This window comes from Haemaphysalis longicornis, unplaced genomic scaffold, assembly GCF_048455015.1.
Source record: "Haemaphysalis longicornis isolate Haplotype H1 unplaced genomic scaffold, Haemaphysalis longicornis Haplotype H1 scaffold_14, whole genome shotgun sequence".
Taxonomy (NCBI): domain Eukaryota; kingdom Metazoa; phylum Arthropoda; class Arachnida; order Ixodida; family Ixodidae; genus Haemaphysalis; species Haemaphysalis longicornis.
Genome location: NW_027526245.1, coordinates 19,287,486 through 19,313,958, shown reverse-complemented (window position 1 = coordinate 19,313,958; position 26,473 = coordinate 19,287,486). Strand labels below are relative to the sequence as shown.

General features: G+C 48.7%; 1 protein-coding gene across 1 annotated transcript in view; it reads left to right on the top strand.

Moving 5' to 3' along the window:
* The window catches only part of LOC144164992 (uncharacterized), a 709,659-nt gene that overhangs the window by 92,324 nt on the left and 590,862 nt on the right, over window positions 1-26,473 (top strand). The window contains exon 14 of the mRNA XM_077695175.1: window positions 5,696-5,875. Within this exon, the coding sequence (XP_077551301.1) occupies window positions 5,696-5,875 (180 nt within the window). The remainder of the gene's footprint in view (window positions 1-5,695; window positions 5,876-26,473) is intronic.

Below are 26,473 nucleotides of genomic sequence, written 5' to 3'. Positions count from 1 at the left end.
CATACGCCCACTGCAGGGCAAAAGCCTCTCCCATAGATCGTTCTGTGCTAACTGCGACCAATGTATACCCGCATACGTTTTGATCTAATCTGCCTATCTAACCTTCTGCCACCCCCGGCCCCCTTTTCCTGCTCTAGGGATCCACTCTGTTACCCTTAACGACCAACGGTTATGTGTCCTTCGCATTACATGCCCTGCCCGCGTCTATTTCTTCTGCTTAATTTCAACTAATATGTCCTTAACATGCGTTTTGTTTTCTGGCCCGCTCCCCTCAATTGAAGTTGGGCCCTCTGGGGAGCCTCCAAGTTTCTACCGCGTGGGCGAGTACCGGTAAGATGCAGCTGTCATACACTTCCTTCTTGAGGGGCGTCTTCTTCATGTCTTCTTTCTTCTTCAGGGGCATCGGTTTATATATTGCTTAATTGGCCACTCGTTCACGTCAATGTCGAACCTAATTCGCAGTGTTGCAGCAAAGCCAAGCATGCGCGTGCACAGGCAGTTGTAGTACCGCATTCCGTTATTCCGATCGGTTCTGAACATTTATACCCGTAACCGAAAGCAGCCTAAGGGTTGCACGATGTGATACAGGGGCGTTTGTTAGAGTGTGTCACGCATTCCATTTCCCCCTCCCTCGGCCTTAGTTTCCGGTAAACTCATACGCGACTATGTGTTTATCAACTGCTAGGCAATTGCACCGTAACAGATATTACGAGCAGTCCCGGTAGACTAGTGTGAGTTGGGGCCGTATAAGCCTGCCGCTTTGTTCGACTGTGCATATAGTTGCACAGAACAATTATTCTACCCTCGCTTTTTCCCCTGATGGCCTGGAGCTCCTTTTATCTCTATAAAGGCTGTTCGTTCGTGTTTTACGTGCTCAGGGCTCCCAGTTGCGATACGTGGAGGGTTTGCTCGCCGATCGCGGCCCTATATCCCCCCCCCCCAAACCTACCTTACGTGTTGTTTCGGTGGATGGAAGGAAACTATGTTTACGCTATGTAAAGACATACCAATTTTGTTAAACTCACACATCAGTATTTCCACTTCTGAAAGTACAATTGCCTTTTTATTATAAAAAGCACAAGTTTTAAAACTGAACATATCGTCTATGACTTAAAAGACGCATTGACGTTTAACGTGGTTTTTCCACAGCTCTACCAAAAGTTTCATTTCGGGTTCCCAAATAAGATTTGCAAACCATGTCACTTAGAAGGCTGCCTGCCAGAGTGATCCCTTCTTTAAAGAGTAAGTGGAAACGGCGTTGTAGTCGGGAGTTGCTATATATGTTTAATATGAACACACTCTGTTGCCATTTACTGGATCGAGGAATGCCCTCGATGAAAACATGGTTGATGTGTGTGGGAAGGTGAATCTCGTGTTGTATTACTGGAAGGTTACGATGGAGGAGAAAGTCGTTTCACGAGGTAGGTGGTCATTGTTTAGAAAGAATTTGTACTAGGATAATTTTACTACGCCGCCCGTCTCCTGCAGGCAAATCACAGAGTCTACGTGGTGCTGGAGATTGCCACGTTTGCGGCGATATCCCCGCTTATTACACTGCGAGATAATATTGTTCTGTACCTCCATTATTACAACTGGCGGGGGTTTTGTGTCGGTCGTAGGGTTTGGGTGATTTTTTGGATAATGCGGATGGTCGTGAACAGTTGGCTTCAAATGCAGTAATTCGAGCATTGAAGTCTGTTATCTGAGAGGTCTGTTACGGAGGTGGCCTTCCGTAACACATCCGGTATGTCGACGGAGAGTTTCCTAGAATTGCTGAGCTTTTACTTAAGCAGCACTGTGGTCGTCTTTGGTGGAAAGACATACTTGCAAAAAAGTGGGGTTTGCATTGGCTCGAGTGTAGCACCGGCATTGAGCGCTATTTTTCTTGGTTCTCTGGATAGGGAACTGGTTGGGGACATCCAAGATTTTGTGATCAAAGTTTTCAGGTACGCAGACGATTATTTGGTGTTGACAACTGGTCCCAACTTAACAATGGTTAAAGAAAAAGTATTGGATGCATTCCGTACTCGAGGGAAGGGGTTGAAGTTCACCTGCGAGGCTACGAGTGGGAACAGCTTGCAATACCTGGACTTGAAACTCGCTTTTGAAACGGATCATGTCTATTGGCTGTTTTCGCCCCGTTCAGAGAAGCCACTTCTGAGCTTTTCTTCAAACCACTCCAAAATAGTCAAGCAGGGTATTGCAGTGGCCTGTTTGAAGTCGGCAGTGACGAAATCTCGCCCACACGGTGTGGGGCAGTCCTTCAGTCAGCAAGTAGCGCGGCTCAGGAAGGCAGGCTTCCCCCGACGCGGTGTTATTCGTGGCGACCAAGAAAGTGAAAAAAGCCATCCTGTCAGAGGGCAGCGGTTCCAAAGAAAAAGGACGGGATCCTAATGAGCGAGGCCCGTTATCGGTAATCCCGTACGTGCACGGGTTATCACATCGATTAAAGAACGTGGCAGCGCGATTTGGTGTGAAGGTGGCGTTTTCGGCGAAGAATAAGCTGAGTAGTGTGTGCTCTCTGGTTCGAAAGAAGTTCGAACAGCCCCAAGGCACACAAGAATGTACAGTGCGTCATTCGCGGCGTTTTGTTTTGTTGAATGCAAGAAAAACGTCGTATACCGCATCCCGATGACATGCGGTCATGTGTATGTAGGGCAAACTAGACGCTGTGTCAATATCAGATTAAGAGAGCATTCGTCCAGCCTCCAGGGGCGGCCCTTCACCCACTTAGCCCTCCACTGCGCAGAATTTGGTTGCACACCATGTTTTGATAACACAGATATTTTATTTTCCCACAAGAAACAGATGAAGAGAGAGTTGACAGAAGCTTTCCACATTACCTCTCACAAAGACGACTGTGTAAGTCACCCATCGCTGGTCTTACTAGATAAAGAGATTGACCTGTTAGCAACTCACGTGTAACGTGTTTTCGGAGTCCCCGTGCGCATGTGTGCCCCCAAGAAATCATGTGACATAGCCTATATATATGTGTGTTTCTTCTGATAATAAACTTAGTTGAAAACTGCGTTGTGTGTGTTCTCTTCCCTTGGTCCAGTTTATTTGTGCGCAGTTCCAGTCATGAGAGTGGAGTGTCGCTACCAGTTCGCAAAAGGTTCTAATTGCTTAGGTACCATTTCGGCTACATTGGCAGGGAGTTCTCGCATTTGTGACTTAATGTCCTCTCAAGTGGTGTACTCTGGTTTGGGTTTAGAAGAGAGGACCGTGCGGCGCTTGGCAGGGTGGATGTCGGTATCGATTGCACTGTCGCGGTATGTGGAGGTTGCGGGAGGAGAAGAGGAGGATGAGGAGGAGGAGGGGAAATGGTGTTAGTCGAGGGCCTGAGGGATTCGGGTTCTGATATTTATTTATTTATTATTTATTTATTTCAGAATACTGCAGGCACATTTAAGGGCCCCAGCAGGAGGGGCAGAGGGGGAGGGTGTCAGTAGAGGGGGTCAGTATCTGTGTACAGGGGGATTTGGTGTCAATGGCGTCTTCCCGCGTGGTGGAGGTTGACGGAGGAGTAAGGCTGTTTATAGATGCCTTCAGAGTTTTGAGTTCGGTTTTTATGGCTTCGTTTTCAGCTAGGACCATGTCCAGTAATTGCTTAAGGTGTGCTATTTCGTTAGCTTGAGGAGAGCGGGACGCCAAAACTGACCACCTTAAGCTGGGGTGATGGCCCGAATTGCGCTGAGGAGGTTCTTTACGTGAGTCACCAGCACTATGCTCGTACGTTGAAGTGTTCGGTGGGAGACGTGCTGTAGACGGGGCTTCGTGTTGAGTGGCTGGTGTCGCTTTTAGAGGGATGGCAACTTTTTCGCAGACTTCTGGAGCCCGTTGCTGGGATGCGTGCTGGTGAGCGCTGTATTGGTGGCTCGAAACGTTGCTTCCACAGTTTATCACCCACGACGTGGCGGCCTCCACACACCACGCACGGGGGTTCGGATGAGTGTTGGTCACTTGGATAGGCTTGGACACCGTACTGTTGGCAGCGAGAAGTGCCCGGATTGGGACAGACATCGGCGCGGTGACCGAGAGCTGCACCTGATAGGCAGGCTCCCGTCTTTCTTCGATGGATGTGGGAGCGGTACTCTGCTCCTCGGTAGTGAGGACGGCGTTGGTGCCACCCATGCGGCGCGCCTGTAGCGCTGTTGGGTTGCCCGAGTGTATGATGCTTGCTGTGATGTCTTCGGGGGAGTCGTAGGCGGGAATTCCGTGAATTACCCTGAATGACCGTGAATGACAGGGCTGGCCGCACGAGAGGTGGTCGGGTATTCTCGGTCAAGGAGGGCGAGAGAAGCAATAGCATTGTCTGCTCGCACAAGACTCGGCGTGCTTACTACTACGATATTGTTTTCTGGATTTCTGGGCCTTATGTCTTCTCTGGCTTCGTTAGTTTCGAGAGCAGCAGCTCGAAGGATGGCGTCTCGGAGTTCGGCCATGCCGGCCTTTGTAACATCAAGGCCGTTACGAGGGCACATGATTCTCTTGAGGTGTTCCCTCGGTAACTGAGGTGGTCGGATTGGCTCGCGAGACTGTCCCGAGGACTTATCCTGCTTGATTGTTGAGGAGCTGGGTTGAACGCTGTGATGCTGCTTCAGAGTGCGGATTGGCGAGTTCAAGGAAATGTTCAAAGTGTTCCAGAAGGCGGTCAGGTGGGCAGCGGAGTACATCAGTAATGAAATTAATGAGGCTGGCGTAGAAATATTCCCCTAGGACAGAGCTATTTGCGGAGCCCAAGCGAAGCTCCCCTACTCCCTTCGGCCCCATAGCGGAGAAATCCCCACTTAAGTGCGAAGTTTTTCAGCGACGTTTCAGCAAAATGTTTTCAGCGAGCGTTAATGACGTGAGTTTTAGACACATCCAGTTCATTGCTTTGACGCGATATGGACATAGGGATGTCACTGCCTGTGACGTCATGCCTGTCTGTCGCACCTTTCGTTCGAAAATATTGTGGAACCCAAACTGTTTTGCACTAACTGACGAGATCTCTCAGTCTCGGGTGATAACGAAGGACGCCTCTCTCTTTCTCCCTTCTGCTCATCGCAGTCCACAGGCTTGGGCATATTTAGCGGTTCGAGTTAGCACAGTATCCCAAACGTTTAGTTAGGTGCTTCAGTGTTTCCTTGTTCGCTTTCGTTGCCCTAACCAATTAGTTGAATCTGATCACAATTTCCCAATCCTTCAGGGCGGCTCGTTTGTATGTGCGTGTGGGGGCGATATTCTGCTCCAAGATACATACCAGCCTGCCACTTCAGGGTGACGCAGAACAGTAAATAGGGTATTGATATGCCACGCCTAGCTCCTAAACGTCTGAATGATGTCAAACACCCTCATTTAAAAACCTTACACGCACAGTTGTACAGTTAGGCTGAAAGAACATTTCACAGTAAAAAAAGTCACGCGATTTCGAAAAAATCACCTTGCTGGATCTCGAACCCATGTCGTTCTATTGAAAGTACACGACCGTACCTCCAGTCTACACAGGCCAAATGGGGGTGTTGTTTAGCAGTTCTTCCAAAGAATCGAAGGGCTACTCCAAGCGAACCAGTAGACAACTTTGCGCTCATACAGGAAGTGTCTGACTTGTATCTACCTGGGAACGGAATGTCGCGTTTGCGGTGGTGTTTCGCCGTGTCCAGGCGCTCAAGGCGGCGATATCTCAGAAAAGATGCAATCTTCCCACTTGCAGCGTGCTGTGTGTTCTGCGGACGGTGCGAGCCCTGGCGTACGGCGTGAGCCTGGTGGCGTGCGCCTACATGATCCACCTGGACTACAGCAACTACGAGCGCTTCGAGACCACTGTGGCGCTCCTCGAGGACTCCATGAGGGGCACCCACTTCCCGGCCGTCACCGTCTGCAACAAGGAAGCGTGTGTCCCATTTACTTTACGGCGCTGCCGACGAGTGTAAACTTGAAAGGGCTTGAAACAGCTTGAGCGCTAACTGGCGAGAGATCGGTATTGAGCATTCGTACACCCTGATGATACTTGAGAAGGGTGCTCAGCTTGTTCAGCCTGCTGCGAATAAAGCGTCGTTTCCGTATAAGGAGAGACTTCCGGCTGGAGCCCATACTACTCAAAGCAAAAGATAAAGAGGGCGAGAGAGTTTTACATCGAATAAGGCGCAAAAGCGGCATGTATTCATGCCTCCTTCTGGAGCCATGCACCACCATTGTAAGACACACCTCTGCGGGTCGATGCAGTTCCACTCATTCGGCCGCGAAGCGCTCGTGTTGCATGCACACAGTGCATGCATCACTTCGCTGGAAATACAGAAGCAACTGCGGGTATTCACCTTGGCAGGGAAAAGAAGTCCGCAAATTGCGTGTTGCTTTTCGAAAAAGAGACAACGTGCTTGAGTTTCCACGTCCGCGAAATCGTCCCAACAAAAGTCTGCGTTTATTACGTGCGCAGATGAAGCGATTTCATGTCTGCTGTTGCTACAAAGTACTTTATTGAGAGTTTCAACTAACCATAAAATGGCATGACGTTTGTGGCGATTAAACTGAGCTCAAAAAAATTCAGTGTCTTTCCGCTCTGTGAAGAAAAATGACCAGCGAAGGTGGGCAAAGTCAAAGGAAAGCACGAAACAAAACATGTGCCTCTAATTTGCCCTTGAGCATACCTGATAGTTAAATAGCTGAATGAAGCATGCAAGAACTTGGTTTTTTCAGCAGAAAAACAGGCGGCAGTCCATTTCCAGTTCGCGTCATAGGCATATTGCACTAAACGATGGGAAATGTCCATGTAAGACACCAACCCGAACAGCTCGACAACGGAGGACAGCACTCAGGTGGCAGGACAGTGGACAGGGAGAGAGAGAGGAATATTTATCCAGCCTTAAAGGTTCCCTAGGGAGGCGTGATGGCCGCCGTAACGTTGGCCGCAGCAGCACTCGCTGTGACTACCTGTCAAGTAGCGGAGGTCGCATGAGGCCATGAAATGTCCACTTTGAAATCTCCCAACGATACACAGTGACACACGCGTCATCGGTGAGCGCGTGAAGCCTTGCTGCGCGCGCACTACTCCAACCCCCCCCCCCCCCCCGCCAGCGCGCACGCATAAAGATTGATTGATTGATTGATTGATTGATTGATTGATTGATTGATTGATTGATTGATTGATTGATTGATTGATTTACTCTATGGTTTAATGCGCCGACGCAACGCGGGCGATGAGGCGCGACGTAGTGAGGGGCTCCGGATTAATATTTACTACCTGGGGAACTAACGTGCGCAGAAATATGCAACACACGGGCGTTTTGGCTTTACGCCTCCATCAGAACGCACGCATACAGGAGCAACCAGCCCGATGTGCGTGTGTTTACACGTGAAAAACTGCTAAGACGACGTTACGGAATCCCTTCAAGATGTTCGTATCTGGAGGGGAAAAACACAGCCCGAAATACCACTCACTTCAAGAGACCTAGAAGACACAAAACAGTACCTCTTGGATGCGTCAAGTTTCTGTGATAAGCCTATGAAGTGCGAAGCCCTGCAGATGCCCCGCTTGTCGTCCTAGCTCATCCACGGACACGGTGTTACGCGGCGTTACGCACCCGAACACAGGCTTCGAAAAGACACCCGCTTGTCGCTCGATTAATAATTCCGGCCAAAAGTTAAGAGCGTACTTGAGCAAGAGGGTCTTATAGGCGGAACCGTTCAAAACTCATTGAACCGCCGGCACTAGTCATACATGTCCCCATTATTTAGAGCAAAGGAAACTGCAGGTACAGTTACGACAAAATATAAGCAAATAACCAGAAGTCCCCGCATCCATTTATTTAAGAATGCTCGTTGGGTTGTTTTTTACTATAGTTTGATTGATTGTGGCGTTTGAATGAATAAACGACTTTATTTAGAAATAGGCCTGAGGCCCTGGGTGGTTATTGGAAGATGAGGAAAGGGGAGTGGAAAGCCTCAATGCAAGTTTCATGTACCCTAAAGCACAATTTGTCCATTTGCAGGCCCTACTGGGGCTGTCAGACCGCTATACACTGCTTTGTAAAGACCACTGACAAGTGAATAAATTCCTACGCGCTCGAGAAGAGTAGCGTCGGAGCGCAAGCGCTCCAGGTGCTCCGTATTCGTACGTGGTGGTGGGCAATAGGCTACCAGCTGTTCTCGGCCGCTTTGGAATGTCGGACATGACCATATTAGGTGAAACAAGTTCCAGAGGGTATTAGCGGCACCGGCGAAATTGCACGTAGGTGCGAATGAAAGGGATGTGCTGCCGTGGTACCATTGGGGAACAATGTCCGGAGTGTAAGCGGCGTCCGCGCATGCCTTGTTAATAAAAATTTTCCCCTGAACAGAGAGGGATATCGAAGCAGGAAGAAAGCCTGGGGGTGGGGTAGCTTCTTGGAGCCGCCGTTGACTTTGTTGCCATTTTTCGATACCAGGCTGAAGATGTAGGTGAAGTTTCGTCAGCGGGCGTGGTAGCCAGGGGAGGAGTCGAAAGAAGGCACTCCTTAGCAGCGTTGTGTGCTTGCTGGTTTCCAGTCGCTCCAGCTGTGTGGCCAGGTGTCCAAGCCAGATGAATATTAATGCCTTGTCCGCGCAAGGACTGAATTGTGCTTATAATGCGTTTGGCGTTGAGATTATGGGTATCAGACTTGTTGAGTTCCTGGAGGGCAACGTGTGAATCGGTAATGATGCGGTAATGGATGTTGCTGGGAGGCCTAAATTCGGGTTGCGGGGAGGCCTGAATTTGTTGGAGTGCTCCAAGAATGGCAAATACCTCGACATCGTCAGTGAGGCCATACCTGTTGCTGATCTGCCGAGATCCATTCAGGGTTGGGTCTTCGGGGAAAGTCGAGGCTATTGCTGCGCTCATGCCGCTAATAGCCGCATATGTAAAGATGTCTAACTCCTCGGGGCCCTTGTCGTGGGCCCACTGGGCAATTTACTGCTCCCGTACTGTTTTTCGACGTCGCTCTATGGGGCTACGACGAAGTAGGCCGAGTGCCGGGCGTTCCCATGGCGGAAGAGCAGGCGGCATATTGGAGATATCTTTGTGGCTGATTTGGTGGTCCCATTGTTGGAGAGCTGTCCCTTGAGGGGTAAGGTCAAGGCGCTGTTGGTGATGCAATTTTGTCTTTTCCACGAGGATGCGGAGGGGTGGAAGTGGTGCAGCCTTCTTAAGGAGGTCGACTCTGGTGTATCGCGGGAGGCCCGTAATGGCACGTATAGTGGCACGATGCAATACACCGAGGTCGTTCATATGTCTATCTCGTAGTTTGTAAGCGGAAAAATCATAGGCCATCCGGCCTATTGCAACCGCTTTAGCCAGGTGAGGCAGTAGCGCTGTTGGGTTAAACCATACTTGTTGGATATTCTTGTAATTGAATGCAAAGTTTGCCGCTAGGTCGTTTTTAATTTACGGATCCATGCATTGGGGCTGTTGCAGCTGCTAACTTGCAAGCCGGATGGTGCCATTCTGGGACATAAGTGTAGTGTTGCCCATGTCAAGTTTTAACAGGTAAACCGGATTCGTGGCCTGGCGGCCATCGACACTGAGAAATTCTGTCTTTCTTGGGGTTTATTGAAAGCTCTGGGCTGTGTGGGGTCTCTCAAGGCTGAACACATCTGCTTGTAGTTCCGTTTGCATGCGCTGAGTGTGTGGATAGTCCACTGCTTCCGTCCACACCACGACGTCGTCGGCATAGACAGCAAAGCGAGTGGACGTGTCTTGTTTCGAGGGATCTGGCCAATCTGTTCATAGCCAGTTTGAAAAGCATTGGCCCTAGTATGAAACCGTGCGGTACCCCTCTGTCGAGGAAGAATGTGCGTGGGGTCCATCTATCATTGTTGCTCGAGAGGCGAATTGGGTGGTGCTCAAGAAAGTTGCGTATCCAGGTTTGCGCTCGTTGACTAGAGAAGGCCAGGGCGAGCTCCTTGAGTATGTCTTCTTGGCTAATGTTATCGAACTCTTTCTGCATGTCTACTGCCAGGAGGTAATCTGGGGTGAACTTTCGGGAGGTCCGATTTATTACTCTTAGTAACAACCATAGGTACCATTGAGTTTCGAGATTGGGTTGGAAACCAGTTCGTGCCGTGTGAAACCACGCTGTTTGTTCTAGGTGATATTGCATTCGGTTGTTCATTAATTAAGCGCTCTGGGTGTACATATCGTCGGTGTTAGTGCGATTACCGTAAATAAATAAAATCACATAATTTACGGTTTTGTATAACGACAAATTCAAGGATTCGTGGCGCCAAATATTGAAGCGTTTTCTCGAGCAGACGATCACTGAAAAGTCACCGCCTGAAAATGGAAACGCTCCGGCTAGTCAATCACCGCTCCGCATAAAAACTTCTATTATTTCAAACAGAAAACTTCGGACTGGGTTTTCATTACAACTGTGCGTGTAGACAGGCAAGGAGACGATAATAATTTTGCGTCCCTGGTAACGCGCAGAAGTACCCCCCTTTGTGGTGTTGCGCTTGCTGGGTCGCCTGGCCGCCTGTACTGTGTGTGACCGGTCATCTTCGAGCGTTCTTGGCTGCATCATTCCAGGACCAAACGCCATCACGGAACGAAGCTCTGCAACTATGAGTGCGCCGGACAGACTAAAAAAGCGGGGATCCCCATTTTGGCCTGTTGGCGCGCCACCAGCCAAAAGAGCAAGTGTCTCCGAAAGAGACCGGTCGCGTATTGTAGATGCCGCTCGGTGAGGTGGAGATTTAAAGAAAATAGCCCAGGCCCTCGGAATTAACCTCAAGACTCCCAGGCTGCTAGATCGGTTGCGGCGACCGACCGAGAAACGCCGACGAAAAAGGTGGCTCTACCAAGAAGTTTGGAAGTGACGTTGTGGTGGTGGTGAAGGACATTGTGGATAGAAACCCTACCTACACACTCAATCAAATTCAAGAAGCCGTCCAAGAGGCCTTGACTTGGCTGAGAATTAGCACAAGCAGCATCGACCGACTTCTCGATGCACATAAGTACCCCATCAAGATGGTGGCGCCGCAACCTATGGACCGCAACTGCACAGACGTCAAGGGGAACCGGAAAAAATATGCCCAGTGGCTGCGCATAGATGGGTACCAAGTAAGACGCTGTTATCTGGACGAGACCAATTACAGCATATGGTGCTGTTGTAACTTTGGACGCGGGAGAAAGGGAGCCCCAGAAGTTCACACTACGACTTCAAGTAAAGGGGCAAACCTGAACATTATGGCGTGCATGTCGGCTCGTTGTGTCCTCCACTGGAAAACGGTAGACAAAGTGCACTGGGTCGTGTTCAATGACTTCCTCTCCGAAGTATCGACCCGTGTGCAGGATATGGAGCTAGACCGCGAGGCTGTCTTCGTGTTTGACAACGCTCCAGCCCACAGCCGAGCTGAGCAGGTGAAACTCGCCAGCTCCAGGCATTCTCGGAAGCGACTGCCCCCTTACAGCCCCTTTTTTAATCCCATCGAGGAAGTATTTTCTAAGTTCACACTGGGCGTCAAATCACTCCTCAGCGAGCAGCGGGATGCCATGTTGTCAACGCCCGATGGACAAACCAAACAGCAGTACAGGTGCTCACTGCTGCGCTGCGCCGCAGAGCGTTCAATGGTGCGGATCCAGCCGGCCGATTGCGAAGCTTACGATCGGCATAGTTTTACCTTCATCCGGGTAGCCCAGCGCAAGGGGAACATGTGAGGAGCGAGCTTGTAACCGCTGGATTGCGTGTGTCCAAAGCGCCAGATTAACATAAAAGGCGCAGAAAGGAAAAGTAATTTCAAGAACGAATTTTGTGTTTTTGCCAACCATTAAGTTTCCTACCACGCAAGAATGACTTGCTAAGCTGGAAGCACTCCAAGGAGTGCACGAAAGAAACCACGCTTGTGTGTGATTTCTGAAGAAGCACACTGCCTAGCTAATTAGCTGAATGAGCCTTCGAAGGACCCAAGCTTTCTTCTCGTAGACAAACATGCATCTGTCTGTGTCGCTCCTGCGTCTTAAACATATTACTGTTAGCGCAACACACCGTCCCAATACTCTCAGCCACCTAGGTCGCTAGAGAAGTCTCGTTGGGCCATTTGATGTCGGCGTTTATACCTCCTGGCTGCGCAACTAACATATCATCCATTACTACGGGCGTGAAACCAATAGCTGCGCATGCACGCCCCCCTCTAACTCCCCTATTCACCACTACAATCCGCATATACCGCATATGCACGCCTATACCGGCAACAGGCCATGTGCGCGTGCTTAGAAGTGACAAAAGCGGTGGAAAATACCCTTCTGAAAGCCCTTAATCTGAACGTGTGATATTAGATTACACCGGAGTTTTTTAAGCTGACAAGTTGGTGTTCATCCGGAATGGATTCTCCGCTACTCGACGAGCTGGCACTTGAAGCGGTAATGGCGGTGGCAGCAGCTTTCCGTTGTTCTTGCGCCCAGTCGCGCTTCCCTTCGGACCGACCCTTCTTTAATTCCCGGTGTACTTCCTCCAAGCGAACGAAATGCGTCCGTTCCATAACGATTTCAACATTGGAAGCCTTTGAGCTATTTTCCCGCGGACGGTCATTTGGGTGTTCGTTTCCATTCCCCTCCGCAGGCTTCCTAACTGTATGTGTAACGCATAAACCCAGACCCGTACCACTCGATTCACAAGGACAGCGGACACGTCCCACTGAGTTGTGAGACATACACGTTTACATCACCCACGACCCCAACCGGCATTCCATCGGTAGCGGCTTGATAGCTGTGCGTGCGCTCTCCCTTCTACCACTCCCAAACCGTGAACACATAAACTGTATCCCGTGGTGGTGCATACGTAGGCGCAAAAGACACCGGCAACAATGTCGCTCGGAAGGCCTTCCCCACTGAAGAGGAATTATGGGCTCACGCCGGCATTCCAACTGGGAAAGTTGCTCTTGAACCGGAAAAGTTTTGCAGCTGCTGGACGAGGTAGAATTTGAGCTGAAACTGCAGTGGCTACAGGTTCAGGGACTGCTGCGGGTCTAAGACCTTCTTACGCATATCCGCACATCTGTTTATTCTTCGCAATCAACAGGTAACGTCACTACCGCCGTTATCAAACGACTGCGCGACGTGTCAAAAAGGCATTCGTGGAAACGATGGGAAAATAGTTGTCAAACAGCGGTCACGCTGGCGAAGAGGAGCCCTAGACGGCAGCGAGTAAATCGGCTTTACCGGAATGAAAACTAGGGGGGGGGGGTAGAAATATACTGCTTTGTAGTAAACAGAATGGTAATTACACCTCAGTACCGTCCACCGTTGTCAATATTTGTTAGGAATGTCCGTGCTGTCAACAACGGAATTTTTCCCCGAACAGCAAACTGTTTGACCAAGGAATGTTTTTGTCCAAGCACCTAGCATGCCTCCTTCTTTGTGCCACGCCATTTTATATAGTGTTAGAAAAGAATGCCACGTGCTACTTACTACTTACTTAAGTAGCTTAAGTAGCTACTTAAAAGAATGCTACTTACCCAAAGTCAGCCTCGTGGATACGTTGCACACACACAGGTGAACTCGGCATTGATGCAAACCAAATAGATCGATTCTTTATCATTGTACATGGAGGTAGTTAGACGTAGACAAAAGTACATAGCGGTGTTGCAGTTAAATGCACATCATGTTTGGCAAGAAAACTGCAGAAATCCTACTCATCCCCACCAATTACCGGGAGGCTCGGGGGCCCGATCCCTTCCGGGAAAGCAGAACCAACGCGGCGAAGCTCGTTCCTGCCGTCCTCCCCCTAACTCCAAAGTGCCATATCTCGATTCTGTTACCTAAATCATTGGAGCAGCATCGGCGTAGCCTTTACTTTTTTACTTGAAATTTTATTGTAGCGAAAAGCTTATTTAATTATTGTTAGTGCGGATGTCCATGGCTTTTATTCACGTATTCCATTTACAAGTGACCCCAGCAAAACAGGAGCTGTATATTCGACATTGGTGCTTGCGCAATCCGTATTTCTCGTTTCATATTCTCAACTTTTGACTGCGGCCGCTCTGTGCTCACAAAATACATATAAAGACACATACAGGAAAAACCATTTCATATTTTTATAGAATAACGTAGCCCGATTTTTTTAAATGTTGCGAATAGCCTACGCGTGGCGAATGAATCTATTGATCTATGTTCCCCCCATTTTATATTTATTTGCGCGTTTTCCTGAAGAAAAGCAGCAGTCTTCGGTGAACCCGTTGGCATGTTGTTATCCCAGGCTTTTCAAATGCTAGTGTTCTGCGTATTACTATTGCTACTTTGTAAGTAAGCAATCTTGGCAACTCAAGGAAGAATAAGCCGATCTAATAGTTTACATTTGAAAGAGGTTGAAACAGCGTCGCTTGCATACAGAGGGCATCAATAAAAATATCATGCAGTAAACAAAATCTCTTACAAAAAATGTTCAACTATAGCAAAGGGGAAATGTGGTACGTGATTTATTAGCTTCACATAGACGCAATTTTTGTGCTAAAAAAAAGTAGAAAAATACATGCCCGGCGGGGCGGTACCCGAACCCACGACCTACACAATATGCCTCTAGTGCGATGACCGGGACGCTACCGTCGGGGCGGTTCTCCCTTCACTCTCTCGGGTATTTTTGTTAAGGTATTAGTTTCCTGTGGTTGGGGGTGGTAGCCAGCGCCACTCGGACTACTCGGAGTGAAAGGGACCATCATTTTAAAGCAGCCATGAAGAGACAACACAAGTTTGGTTCATTCAAAAGATTGTCTCGTTAGAATCATACTGACACCACTTTTAACGTAAACTTCGCTCAAATAAGCTACATAATTAGGAAAAACGGGAATGGTCATGCGACCCACCAGCTCATTTCCCGCAACAGAACCTGTGATGTCACATGAGCTAAGCTCTGCGATTGGCGGAGTCTGGCAGAAGCAGACGCAAATTAGGTAGAGCTTACAAACTAGACGAACGAGCGATTTGCGCTTAAATTTAGGGCACATTCTTTACAAAGCAATAAGAATGAGGGGACAAACAGTGGACGTTACGAAAGCACATGTAAACATAGAAGTACTAATGCGTTCTGCTGTTCGTACTGCGCACAGCATGCTTGGTTTAGCTGCACAGCACTACGGGGCTTGGGGTTGTCTCAGACGACACTGGCCGATTGACGCAAGCAACGGTGTCTTACGTGACCCCATTTGTCGAGCGAGCACTGTTTGAGGGAACGAATATTTTCTCCCAGAACTAAAACAAGCCAGGTTTAAATGCGGGCAAAAACAAACCAAACGCTTGCCACGGTATGGTGGCGCCATCTAGGTTACGAAACGTAAAGAAACGCGGGAACAAACCAACACCGCTGTACAGGGTGGAGACAACCTTTGAACGGTCCCGTGCCGCCGCAATTGGGCCAACGGGCTCAACGCGTTATTATTTTCGTTTCCCACGAGACCTAGCAACGCGAAACAGACAATATGATTCAAACTTCTTCAGTAAAACGCGTTGCGGCGATAATTTTAGCGCGGTTTTGACACAATGACTTGCTTCGGCGGCGAGCGAGCAACCCAAAATGGCGGCGCCAGCGTATACGTGTTTCTACCCTAAACGGCGGATGCGTGAATGAATGTACTCTAGGCTGCAGAGCGGTCGGTTCCTGTGATGTCATTTGGGACCACGAAAACACACGATTGAGCGGAAAAATCAAAATTTTAACCTAAATTGTTTAATTTCTCAGTGAATAAAGCACCGTTTGTATCCGGACAAGCGCTGGGGGCACTATAAAACACGAAATCTTTCGAATAAAACCAACTTGCATTTTCTCTTCATGGCTCCTTTAATCTCCGGGCCGCGGCTCGAGCGTCTACGACAGGTGAAGAGTTGATGACCAGCGGTGAACCCTCTTAAGCTACCATGGTGTATAAATATATACATGGTATAAATATATATATATATAAATATATATATATATATATATATATATATATATATATATATATATATATATATATATATATATATATATATATGTATATATATATTGTAAGGAACTGCGACCGGGTAGCCGAACGGTACGCTTTATTCTCCACGGGCCCCGCTTCCCCCTCGTCTTCTTCACCACTTCAGTCTCGGTACATAGTGTTATTAGTCGGATTGTCCGCAGGCAGGCCGCACTTCCAGCTTTGGGTCTGCGAGAGTTTGGCAGCCATTACAATATATATATATATATATATATATATATATATATATATATATATATATATATATATATATATATATATATATATATATATATATATATATATATATATATATATATATATATTGTAAAGAAAATAGTCACCGAGTTAAAACGGACAATCTTCCGTCTGTGAGCATGCACCACTGTCAGGACACTATCATGGTCCAGTTCTGGTCACGCCCTATCGCACCGGCTTGTCTCGTGCTCGCCCTCTTCCGACCGGCTGAAACGACCGCTCGATTTGGCCCCGCTCATCGTGGCACCCCCATCTATCGTCCCAATAAATACCATTTCATTTGGTGGAGTGTTCGGGTTCACCCCATCCTGACCCCCTCTTGGCACCTTCGCGGTAAACGCCACTCGATCAGCCAGCCTGGAACTGCGCAACCGGACACTACCAGCCATCTCTGCTCCCGCCATGCCTGATGACAGCAGAACCGCACCACAGCCTTCGCCACCGGCGATCGTCTGTTTCAAGGCGATTCGACAGCGTGATCCTGCAATTCTCAAAGGCACCGGCGACCAGGATGCCGAAGACTGGCTTACCTCTTACAAAAGGGTAAGCGCGTATAATCGGTGGGATGACGCGATGAAGAGATATAACGTCGGTTTCTGCTTTCGTGAAGTCACCGAACGGTGGTTTAATAACAACGAAGCCAAGATGAGTACGTGGAACGCATTCAAGACCGATTTTATGGATGTCTTTGGCCGCCCAGCGCTGCGCACACTTCTCGCACAGCAGCGTTTAGGGTAACGGGCACAACAGGCTGGCGAAACCTTCACCAGCTACATCGAGGATGTTGTCGATTTGTGCAGGCGCGTCAATGCCGCAATGCCTGAAAGTGAGAAGATCAGACACACTATGAAGGGCATAGAAGAAGACGCTTTCCAGATGTTGCTGAGCAAAAACCCACAAAACATCGGAGAAGTCGTCTGCTTATGTCAAAGCTACGACGAGCTGCGCAAGCAGCGCGTCTACGCTCGCCACCGACTAGCTACAACCGACGCATCCCTTTCAGCGCTGTCCTTCGACGACCTTTGAGTACAAGAGAGGATTAAGGATCTCATGCGCGAAGAGGTAGCCCGGCAACTTTCACTTCTTTCGTGTACACTACCGACTTCGTGTGCTCAAGTGCCTGGCGTGGCTTCACCGCTTCATCAGATTATTCGGGAACAAGTCGCTGAGGCTCATCCTTCGACCTTTCAACACACAACTGTGACGGCGCCCCTGTCTTATGCCGACATTGCAAGTGCGCCACGCCTCCCAGGCTTGTCCATGCCTATTGCTTATGATGGAGCCATAGCCAGACCTCGTTACACCGGCCCCCCTTTGGTGCGCTCTACCCCGACCCCAGCACGTCTTCCACTTCGAGTCACAATGTCCGCCAACCCTAACCCCTGGCGCACTGCGGATAATCGCCCAATATGTTTTGCTTGCCGCATCCCGGGTCACGTCGCTCGTTTCTGCCGTCGTCGTGTTCAGCCACCCGATTACGCCTACCGTGGTCCCGCCTATGACAGCAACCCCGACGTGACGCGCCATCTCTACGAACCCACGTGTCCGGGGCAGCCCCGTAGTTTTTTGGTTTCTGACGAACACAGCCGCAACCGGTCGCCTTCGGCCCATCGCCGTTCCTTGTCGCCGATGGACCGTCGTGCCAGCGCACCGCCCGAGGAAAACTGATGGGCGCAGTTCCGGAGGCAAGAAATGCGGCATCGTCGAACTACCGAAGTCCTCCTGTTTCTCCTACGAATTTCAAGTAGCCCCAAGTTCAAGTTGCCCCATGAAAATGAAGCTACCCTATTAAGCTTGAAGCTTGAAACTTGAAGCTACCCTATTAAGCTCTTTTCCGCACAAACCTCAGGTTTACCTCGTGCTACATAGACGACATCTTTATGATTTGGGAACACGGTCGCGCGACTCTAGAAACGTTTATATCCCGTCTCAATTCTTCGCATCCGACTATTAAATTCTCCTGCCAGTATTCTGAAAAAGAAGTGAACTTCCTAGATACTACCGTCATTCTAGACAACGGTAAACTTAAAACCACGCTTTTTAGAAAGCCAACAGACAGGCAGCAGTACCTAGATTATAAAAGCCATCACCCCAGACACTGCAAACAAGGGATCTTTGTAGGACAAGCCACCAGGCTTAGAAGAGTATGCAGTGATGACAGTGACTACGTAGAGCACCTAGACGAACTAAAGGCCACCCTTATGAACAGGAACCACCCCGAAAGCTCACTCGATCAGGCGTACCAACGTGTGTCTAATCTCAAAAGGGATGACGTTCTCAAGAAACAGCGGCAAAACGAAAGCGCCAGGCCACCTGCCCTAATAACTAAATTTTCAAACGCCCTCCCAAACGTAAACAATATACTGCGGAAGTACTACCCCATTTTAGCCAGTAACGACCGACTTAAAAAGACTTTCCCGGAAGCACCAAGGGCTACCTACCGGAGAAACAGGAATCTAAAAGATATTTTAGTGCATGCTAAAACAGGGCCTTCAAAGCAACCAGTCATAGCCAGCTGCTCCCGCCCCAGATGCAAGACTTGTAGGCACCTGCAAACAGACTGCGTTGTAAAAAGCACAGTCAGTAATTATGTCCACAAGATTAATTCAAGTTTTACGTGCACTTCATCCAACATTGTGTATATGTTGGAATGCTCAATGTGCCACAAACAGTATATAGGCGAAACGAGCCAACCTATGAGCCTACGACTTAATGGTCACCGGGCATATACTCTTAGCAAATCCTCCATAGCTGTAGCGCAGCATTTCAACCAACCAGGCCACAATTTTGATGACCTTAAGTTATATATACTTCAGTCAAATTTTAAGTCTCCTAGGGACAGGAAATACCGAGAATCCTACTTAATTCACAAATTCAACTCCATGGAACCTGCTGGAATTAATGCGTCTAAGGGCAACTTGGAATCCTTGCGATATTCACCGGGAATGCAGCATTAGGCATTTTCGTGCATATACCTCATCCAAAGACTATGACCGTTCACTCTGCTCCGTACCTGGTCACCTAATTTCTTTTCCCTTTTTTTTTTATTCCTTAGTGTCTAGCTTAATACTCGCCCTCATGCCTCCAACCTTTGCTTTTGGAATTCAATTTTATTTATTTAATTTCTCTTTTTTTTTTACTCCGCGTGGTCTTGTGCCCCGTACGTCACTCTAACTTTATCTTTTCGTTTTTGAGTTTCAGGACAGGCCTGTACCAGGAATGTTGCCGTGGGTGACACGTGCCATTTCAGTTGCCGGGCCATTGCTTTTTCTTTTGTGTGTGGGTTTATGTGGTTTCCCTCCCTGTTTTTTTCTCCTTTTTTATTTTTTTCTTGACCTAGTTAGTTTTCCCCCGTCTCTATCTTTTCTTTTGACCTGAGGCTTGCAGATAGTTTCTGTTAAGGACCCCACCCTCACCGCCTGGTCTGCTTCCGGCGGTTCTGAGATCCTTTTCCTATACCCCGCGACGGGTCAATAAGCACCCTCTCATACTTTCTGTCCAAAAATTCCACGAATATCAACCACCAGCTGACTTCCGTGTGACCTACTTCGCGGCTTAAACTAGACAACCTTCTTGGCCCCTCAATCTCTCCTCGACACACTCCGAAACCAATCAGCTTGCTCAATTTCCCTTCCATCTTTCCCTCTCCTTTCACCTGGGGTCCTACCCCTATATAAACCCTGCCTGCCAGGCGAGAGATTGCCCTGAGGAAAGCAAGTTCTCTTTGCTGAAACGTAGGCCACAATCGTGCTTTTACCTTGTTCGAAGTTTTTCTTCTCTTGTGTTCTCTACCATCTTCAAAGTTCTACTACTCCCTAATTATATATATATATATATATATATATATATATATATATATATATATATATATATATATATATATATATATATATGTATATATATATATATATATATATATATATATATATATATATATATATATATATATATATATACAGAAGTAAAGTTTGGCAGTCAAGAAAACCTCGAAAAGCAAAGGGGAGGATATGGTAGGTCATTGCAACAGATACAGAATTTGGAAAGAAAGAAAGTGGAGAAAAAATGCCCGCCAGGTGGGATCCGAACCCACGACCTCCAGAATACCGGTCTGGTGCGATAACCACTACGATACCGGCGGGGCTATTTTTCCCCTCTACGTTCTGGGGTATTCATGTCACTAATTTTTTCCTGGGCTTGGGGGTGGTAGCCAGCGCCACTCTGACTTCTCAGGGTGAAGGGGACCTTCTTTTTAATCCCCGCGCCGTCACTCGAGTGTCTACGACATGTCGAGAGTGGTCAACCAGCGTTGAACCCTCTTAAGCTCCCTATGGCACCAAGACTGCCAGAACAGAGGCCCTCGCTATGTATGTAGCGAATCAGAATAGGAAATGAGGGGCTCGTAGAAAATAACACATAAATAAGGGTTGGCAGTCAAGAAAACCTCGGAAAGCACAGGGGAGGTTGTGGTAGGTCATTGAAAGAGATAAAGAAATTGGAAAGAAAGAAAGCCCCAAAAGCCCTAGTGGCATCACTCTGGCATCTAACCAAATCTATGACTCATTTGACTATCTCATGACTATAGCTGGAAGCAATTTTTAATTTCTCCCACGTGATTCTCCTTATCGAGACCATTAATTTGGTACCACACAAGCCCTGGTTACACCAATTTGACTTTTAACCAAATCAATGACTAAGGAATAATGAATTCAGTACCTATATTATGTAATTAATTAAACCGAACGCGTGTCGCCCTGACCTAATCTCTGAGAAAAAAAATGCGAGTTTCGTACATCATGACGGTAACGAGAGGTTGCCTGTTTAAACAACACGGAAACACGCGTTCGCCACACCTACACGCCAGGGCATGTCCCGACCATTTTTGCGATTTTCTTCCGTGGGTGGCGCAGTTCAACGGCGCCAGCAGCGCCACCTGTCTGTCCCACGTTCGGGCCCGTATTAAGTTTCGAGAGTTAGGCATTCTGGCAGTTTCCCCTAAAATTTCGAGTAAGCGAGCAATTTAAATGCGATAATTCATGCCCATGACCCCATCCTCGTATTCAGTATAGTTATTAGGCGAGAGCGCTGGATAGTCACGTGACTGTTTTATTGCGCAGTTCTTAGGTCGTCTGATTAAACTGGTCACGTAATCTAGTTCATCTAACTTAAATGAAAATACACAGTGCCCGGATTTGTGGTGGTTGCCAACTAAATTACAAAGCGCTGTGATGTGTTGTGCACTGTTGCCAACTAAATTACAAAGCGCTGTGATGTGTTGTGCACTGCGCGGGTCCTGGATTGTACTGGTTGGCGCCTGGATTATATGCACTGGCGCTGAGATTATATTCAATGGCGTTTGTACTATATTGAGCGGGAAATCCTGTAGAAGCAGGCGTCGGTTACCAAGTGGTTCTAGGCATACTATTATAACCTCCCTATGAGCGTTGCTGCCCTGGTCCTATCTATGTTGAACGGCACGGCCGTTTTTGCGAACTAAAATAGCTGCTTGTCCTTCAATGTCTGGAGATGGCCTTCCTGCATGCTCAATGGCGGGATTTATAAAGGTAGCATAATTTTGGAGTTTACATGATCCTCGTGTTTCCTGTAAGAGGATAGCTATGGGATTGTGGGCACTGATTTGGTGTTTTAGAAGGGCTCCGTTCTGTGAAAAACTGCGGCAGTTCCATTGTACAATGAGTCTAGTGTCATCGCGTCGTAGTCGGGAAGTCAGTGCTGGGAATGCTTTTTCTTACGCTTTCTCTCCTCGGGGAAGACGGCTTCAATAAATGAGCGGAGATGCTCGGCTAGTTGTTCAATGTCGGCCTTTAGCGTGTGTACGTGCCCTTGTAACTCATGAATTCCTTTGAATGTTTTTTGTAGTTTCTTGGAGGCTTCGAACTTCAAATGCGCGTTCCGTTGTTCCAGCATGCGTTTCGTAACCATTTTGGCGTCTTGTCCGAATGTTGCTGAGGCAAATTCTTTTTCCTCCCTCGAGACCGGCTTCGGCGCGGTGGCGGCGGACCCGGAGACGTGGATTGGCGTCGCTGCTGCTGTGTTCGGGCTTGACTGAGTTCATAGCGGAGTTGCTGCAGCTCGGCACGGAGTTCTTGAAATTCCTGTTTAAGGCTGTTTTTCTCTTTTATGATAGTACTCATTGTTTGAGTTGATGGAGAAAAGGGTCGTCCTTTTGTTGGGTGTGGACCACGTCGGCCCAAGAGATCCCATCTTTGAGTTTCGACGTGTTCGTGTTCGTTTTTTACGTTTTCTTTTCTCAGGTATCTTGATCTAGGTCGGCCGATTTGCCAATGCGGCAAGGGTATACTGGACAAGCCGCGAAGTGACCGGGCTCCTTGCACGCCGCACAGAAGGGGTTGTTATCGCACTCTTCTTCTGTCGCATGTGGGCGGCCACAGCCCCGGCAGGCACTCGAGGCAGGACAGAATTTCGCCATGGGGCCCAGTGTATGGCAGTTTAGGCATACTATCCTCTTCGGTTTGTATTCCGCTACTCTCACCAGTTCCATGTAGTACTTACCAGCTCGTGAAAGGACTGCAGAGTTGAAGGTGATAATGGTACGGTCCAACTTCCCTATCTTCTGAACTCATAGTATTTCGGCCTGTTCGCAACGCAGCCAATTGAAGATGGTGTCGTTGCTTTCAGCCGGGTCCACCCGCATAACTCCGCCAATCGGGTTTTTGTTAAAGTCCAGTCGGTCGACCGTCACCACTATGGTTTCAAATCGCCCGTTGTGCCGGTACACTAGGTGGTCAGTTTGGGAAAGCCTAGCAGCATGTTCGGCATCGTAGAGGGTGATGTGGGCGCTATTACTGGCGTTGTCATACCTAGCAGCAGCCATTTCAGCAAGTTCCGCGCTGGGAAAGCTAGTGCCATTAGCGTTAGCTATGGCCTGTCTGGGGATATCTAGTACTTTCATCTTAACCAGTGTCTCATTTGCAGTGAGAAATGAGTCCGACTTACCCTTTCGGTTTGGTGACCTTGTTCTTTTTGGTAGGCAAGACGCGATGCCATTCACCGCCGTCGTCTTCGTTCATTAGCTGGTCACGTTCGGTGTCTTCATCTTGTGAAGCGTCGTCGCGGCCAGCTGGACTGGAGTGGGCGCTCGGTGGCACCTCATGAGCTTCGTGGCTGTTCGTGTTAGTCGGCTTGAATTCGTCCGCGTTCATATCCCAAAGTGGCGGCGCGGAGGCTTTGGCCACACTTGCGGTTGCGTTGGCAGCGGCGGCCGTCGCCGCTGGTTCCGAAGAAGCACGCCATCAGTTCGTTACGTTTAACTGTCTTTTGATAGCTGCGTTGATCGATTTACGAGCACGAAAAGTCCGGTGTGGCCGAATGGTCATCCGGGGTGGTGAGCACATGGCAAGGAAACTGTCTCGCCACTTACGTTCGTTAGCGAAACGACGTTCCAGAACTGTCGGACAATATTCCAGACGTTACGCGAGGCACGACCGCATACTTTGGCCCCCTAGCGGCGTCCCATTGTGGGGTTTAACGCACCGAAGCAACGAAGGTGATGAGGCATGCCATAGTGGAAAGCTCCGGATTAATTTTGACCACCTGGGGATCTTTAACGTGCGCCGAAATCTCGTTCACACGCGCGTTGTTGCTTTTCACGTCCATCAAAAAAGCGGCCGCCGTGGCCTGGAATCCAACCCGCGCCCTCGTGCTCAGCAGCACAACGCCTTAGCCCCTGAGCCACCGCGGCGGGCGTTTTTACAACAGTAATCAAAAACAATAGTGCCAGCGGAAGAAAAAAAAATTCCCCCGCATTTCCCCGAGGGGGAGAATGTGAAAGTGCGAATGCACGGTTGTCGGCCCGCTTGCGGCGCTTGCGCTCGGCCCCCGCAGCCCACCGCCTCGCCGCCTTCTCTTCCATCTCTTCCATCGGGTTTGTAGTATCACGTGTACACCACGCAGTTATCAAGCCGCTATAACGCCGCTGAGTCGCCAACGCACGCCGCTGACGACGTAGTTTGAGTGCGTTAAAGATATAAGGCGCGTTCTGACACCGATATCAGCGTCGCGTCCGTGGCTTATTCGGTAGAGCGTCGGGCTGCGGCCCGCAAAGTCCTCGGATCGAAACCTGGCGCCGGATGCTGTTTCTTTCTTAAATATAGAGGAGCACTGCGGACGCCGACGCCGCCGCCGGCGGTGGATGGTTTGGGGTCGCTTATAAAGAGATTCGCTCTTAAAACGACAGGTTCACAACGGCGCAGAAAGGCTCCACCACGTGAAGCAAGCAAAAAAAGAAAAAGAACAGAACTACCCCTTGTGCTGTTCCAGGCAGGACAAGAAACAAAAGATACCGAAAGGGATGCGAGCTATCAAACGAGAAGGCGCGTCAGCACTGCGAAGGGGGGAAACTTGAATTACATTGAACAAACCTCTGTTCTATTCATCAAGAGCGAAGTGACACTGGGAGGGGAATGGCATGAGTGGTTGTAGTAAAGAGCGCAGAATTGCGCAACCGCCACAGCTACGCACTTTACCGCTTTCACACTGAATCGAACTGCTTTACCTTTTTGTCAACGCACACGATATCTTGAAACAGAGTAGTATGTAGGTGCGCTGCAAAATACGCCTTGTGACATTGGCGAAGGTGTCTCGTACCGAGCTCCGTCGCATCCGTCATGTAGTCGTAGCATGGTGGACGAACGGCGAGCAGAAGTGCTCCCTTGGTACTGACGCCATCGAGCCGAGGGCAAAACGTAACTGCTTGACTGCATGACGAGAGATTAAAGACCATACAGGAACAGCACCCTTGCGGGCGAGGTTACATCAGGACTTCGAAAGAGCAGCGCTCCTTGCGGAATCCTGATGCGGTCCGATACCGGTCATTAAGAACCCTGCTTTAGAACTCAATCATCTTAAAGGAGCTCTAAATCGGATACCAAACGCTACGATTTCACGCGCGCACTGGCTAGAGTACGTGTTCACCAAATGTTACTCCCCTGCATTGCAGGGCCTACAAACGCGCAAAAAAAGATTTTTGTGTCTTTCCTTGTTTACGTGTGAATCCCCGTCGCCACTGACATTAGCACTGTCGTAGGTGCATCTCACTGATGCAGCCTCAATGACGCAGCTAGGACAAACTGCGGCACCGCTATTTTTTTTTAAGAAAACTTTTATTACAAAAAAGGAATACAAACAATATGTTTGTATTCCTTATGCAGACGAGGGTCGCACAGTGAAGGGGGGGAGCCCTCGATTATAAATACATCAAACGGATTGTTTTGAAGCAGCAAATGGACCTAAGAGTCCAACAAATGAATACAGTATCATAGGTCGGCGTACTCACTCGTGAGTACACTCATTTGTACTCATTTGTACTCAAACTCACGAGTGAGTACGATGATGAGTGATCACACACCGAGAAAAAAACAGTGAGTACGATGACGAGTGAGTACAGGGGTAAGTCCACTACTCGTGAGTACAGTACTCATGAGTACACTACTCATGAGTATGAGTACTCATGAGTACAGTATTCATGAGTATGAGTACTCATGAGTTTGAGTACTAATGAGTATGAGTACTCATGAGTACACAGTACTCATGAGTACACAGTACTCATGAATACACAGTACTCATGAGTACACAGTACTCATGAGTATACAGTACTCATGAGCACATAGCACTCATGAGTACAATACTCATAAATACTGTGTACTCATGAGTACTGTGTATTCATGTGTATATGCACTCCTGAGTACAGTAGTGCAAACAAGTTTTATCACGAGCTCGAGTCCGGACGTGCGTGTACGAGTCGCAAACATTTAGCGGTGCCGCTGTCCAGCTTAGCTGACAAGGATGGTAAAATTAGACAACGAAAACTGCACCTCCCTCCTTTCCCGGTCCCTGTTTCGCGCTGTAAGCGTTTTTCGGTGGTCACTCGCAAAGGGGTCACGGTGAAGAGGGAAAAAGGAGGGGGTGAGGGCCCGGCGGGAAACGCGGCCGCAGTTGCTCTTCTCTGATGGGACTTGTTGACTGCCGCAGTTATTTTTGTTGACGCGGCCTGTGAACGCGTGGCGGCTTCATTGCGCTTGCTCCCTTCCAATTGTTTTAGGGGAGAGGCGGTGGAGGCTGCTAACAACGCACGAACTAGGCGTACTGAAGTCCCTCTTTTTCAGTCTTCAGAAGTTTCCGTAGACGCATGTCACGCTGTGTAGTCGTTTCGTGAGCCGAACCGCTCATTTCAACAGTCGCAGTTAATTTACGTAACTCGCGTCAAACCGACTGCGTGGTTTGTAACCTTCGCTGTGCGTATTCAAGCGAC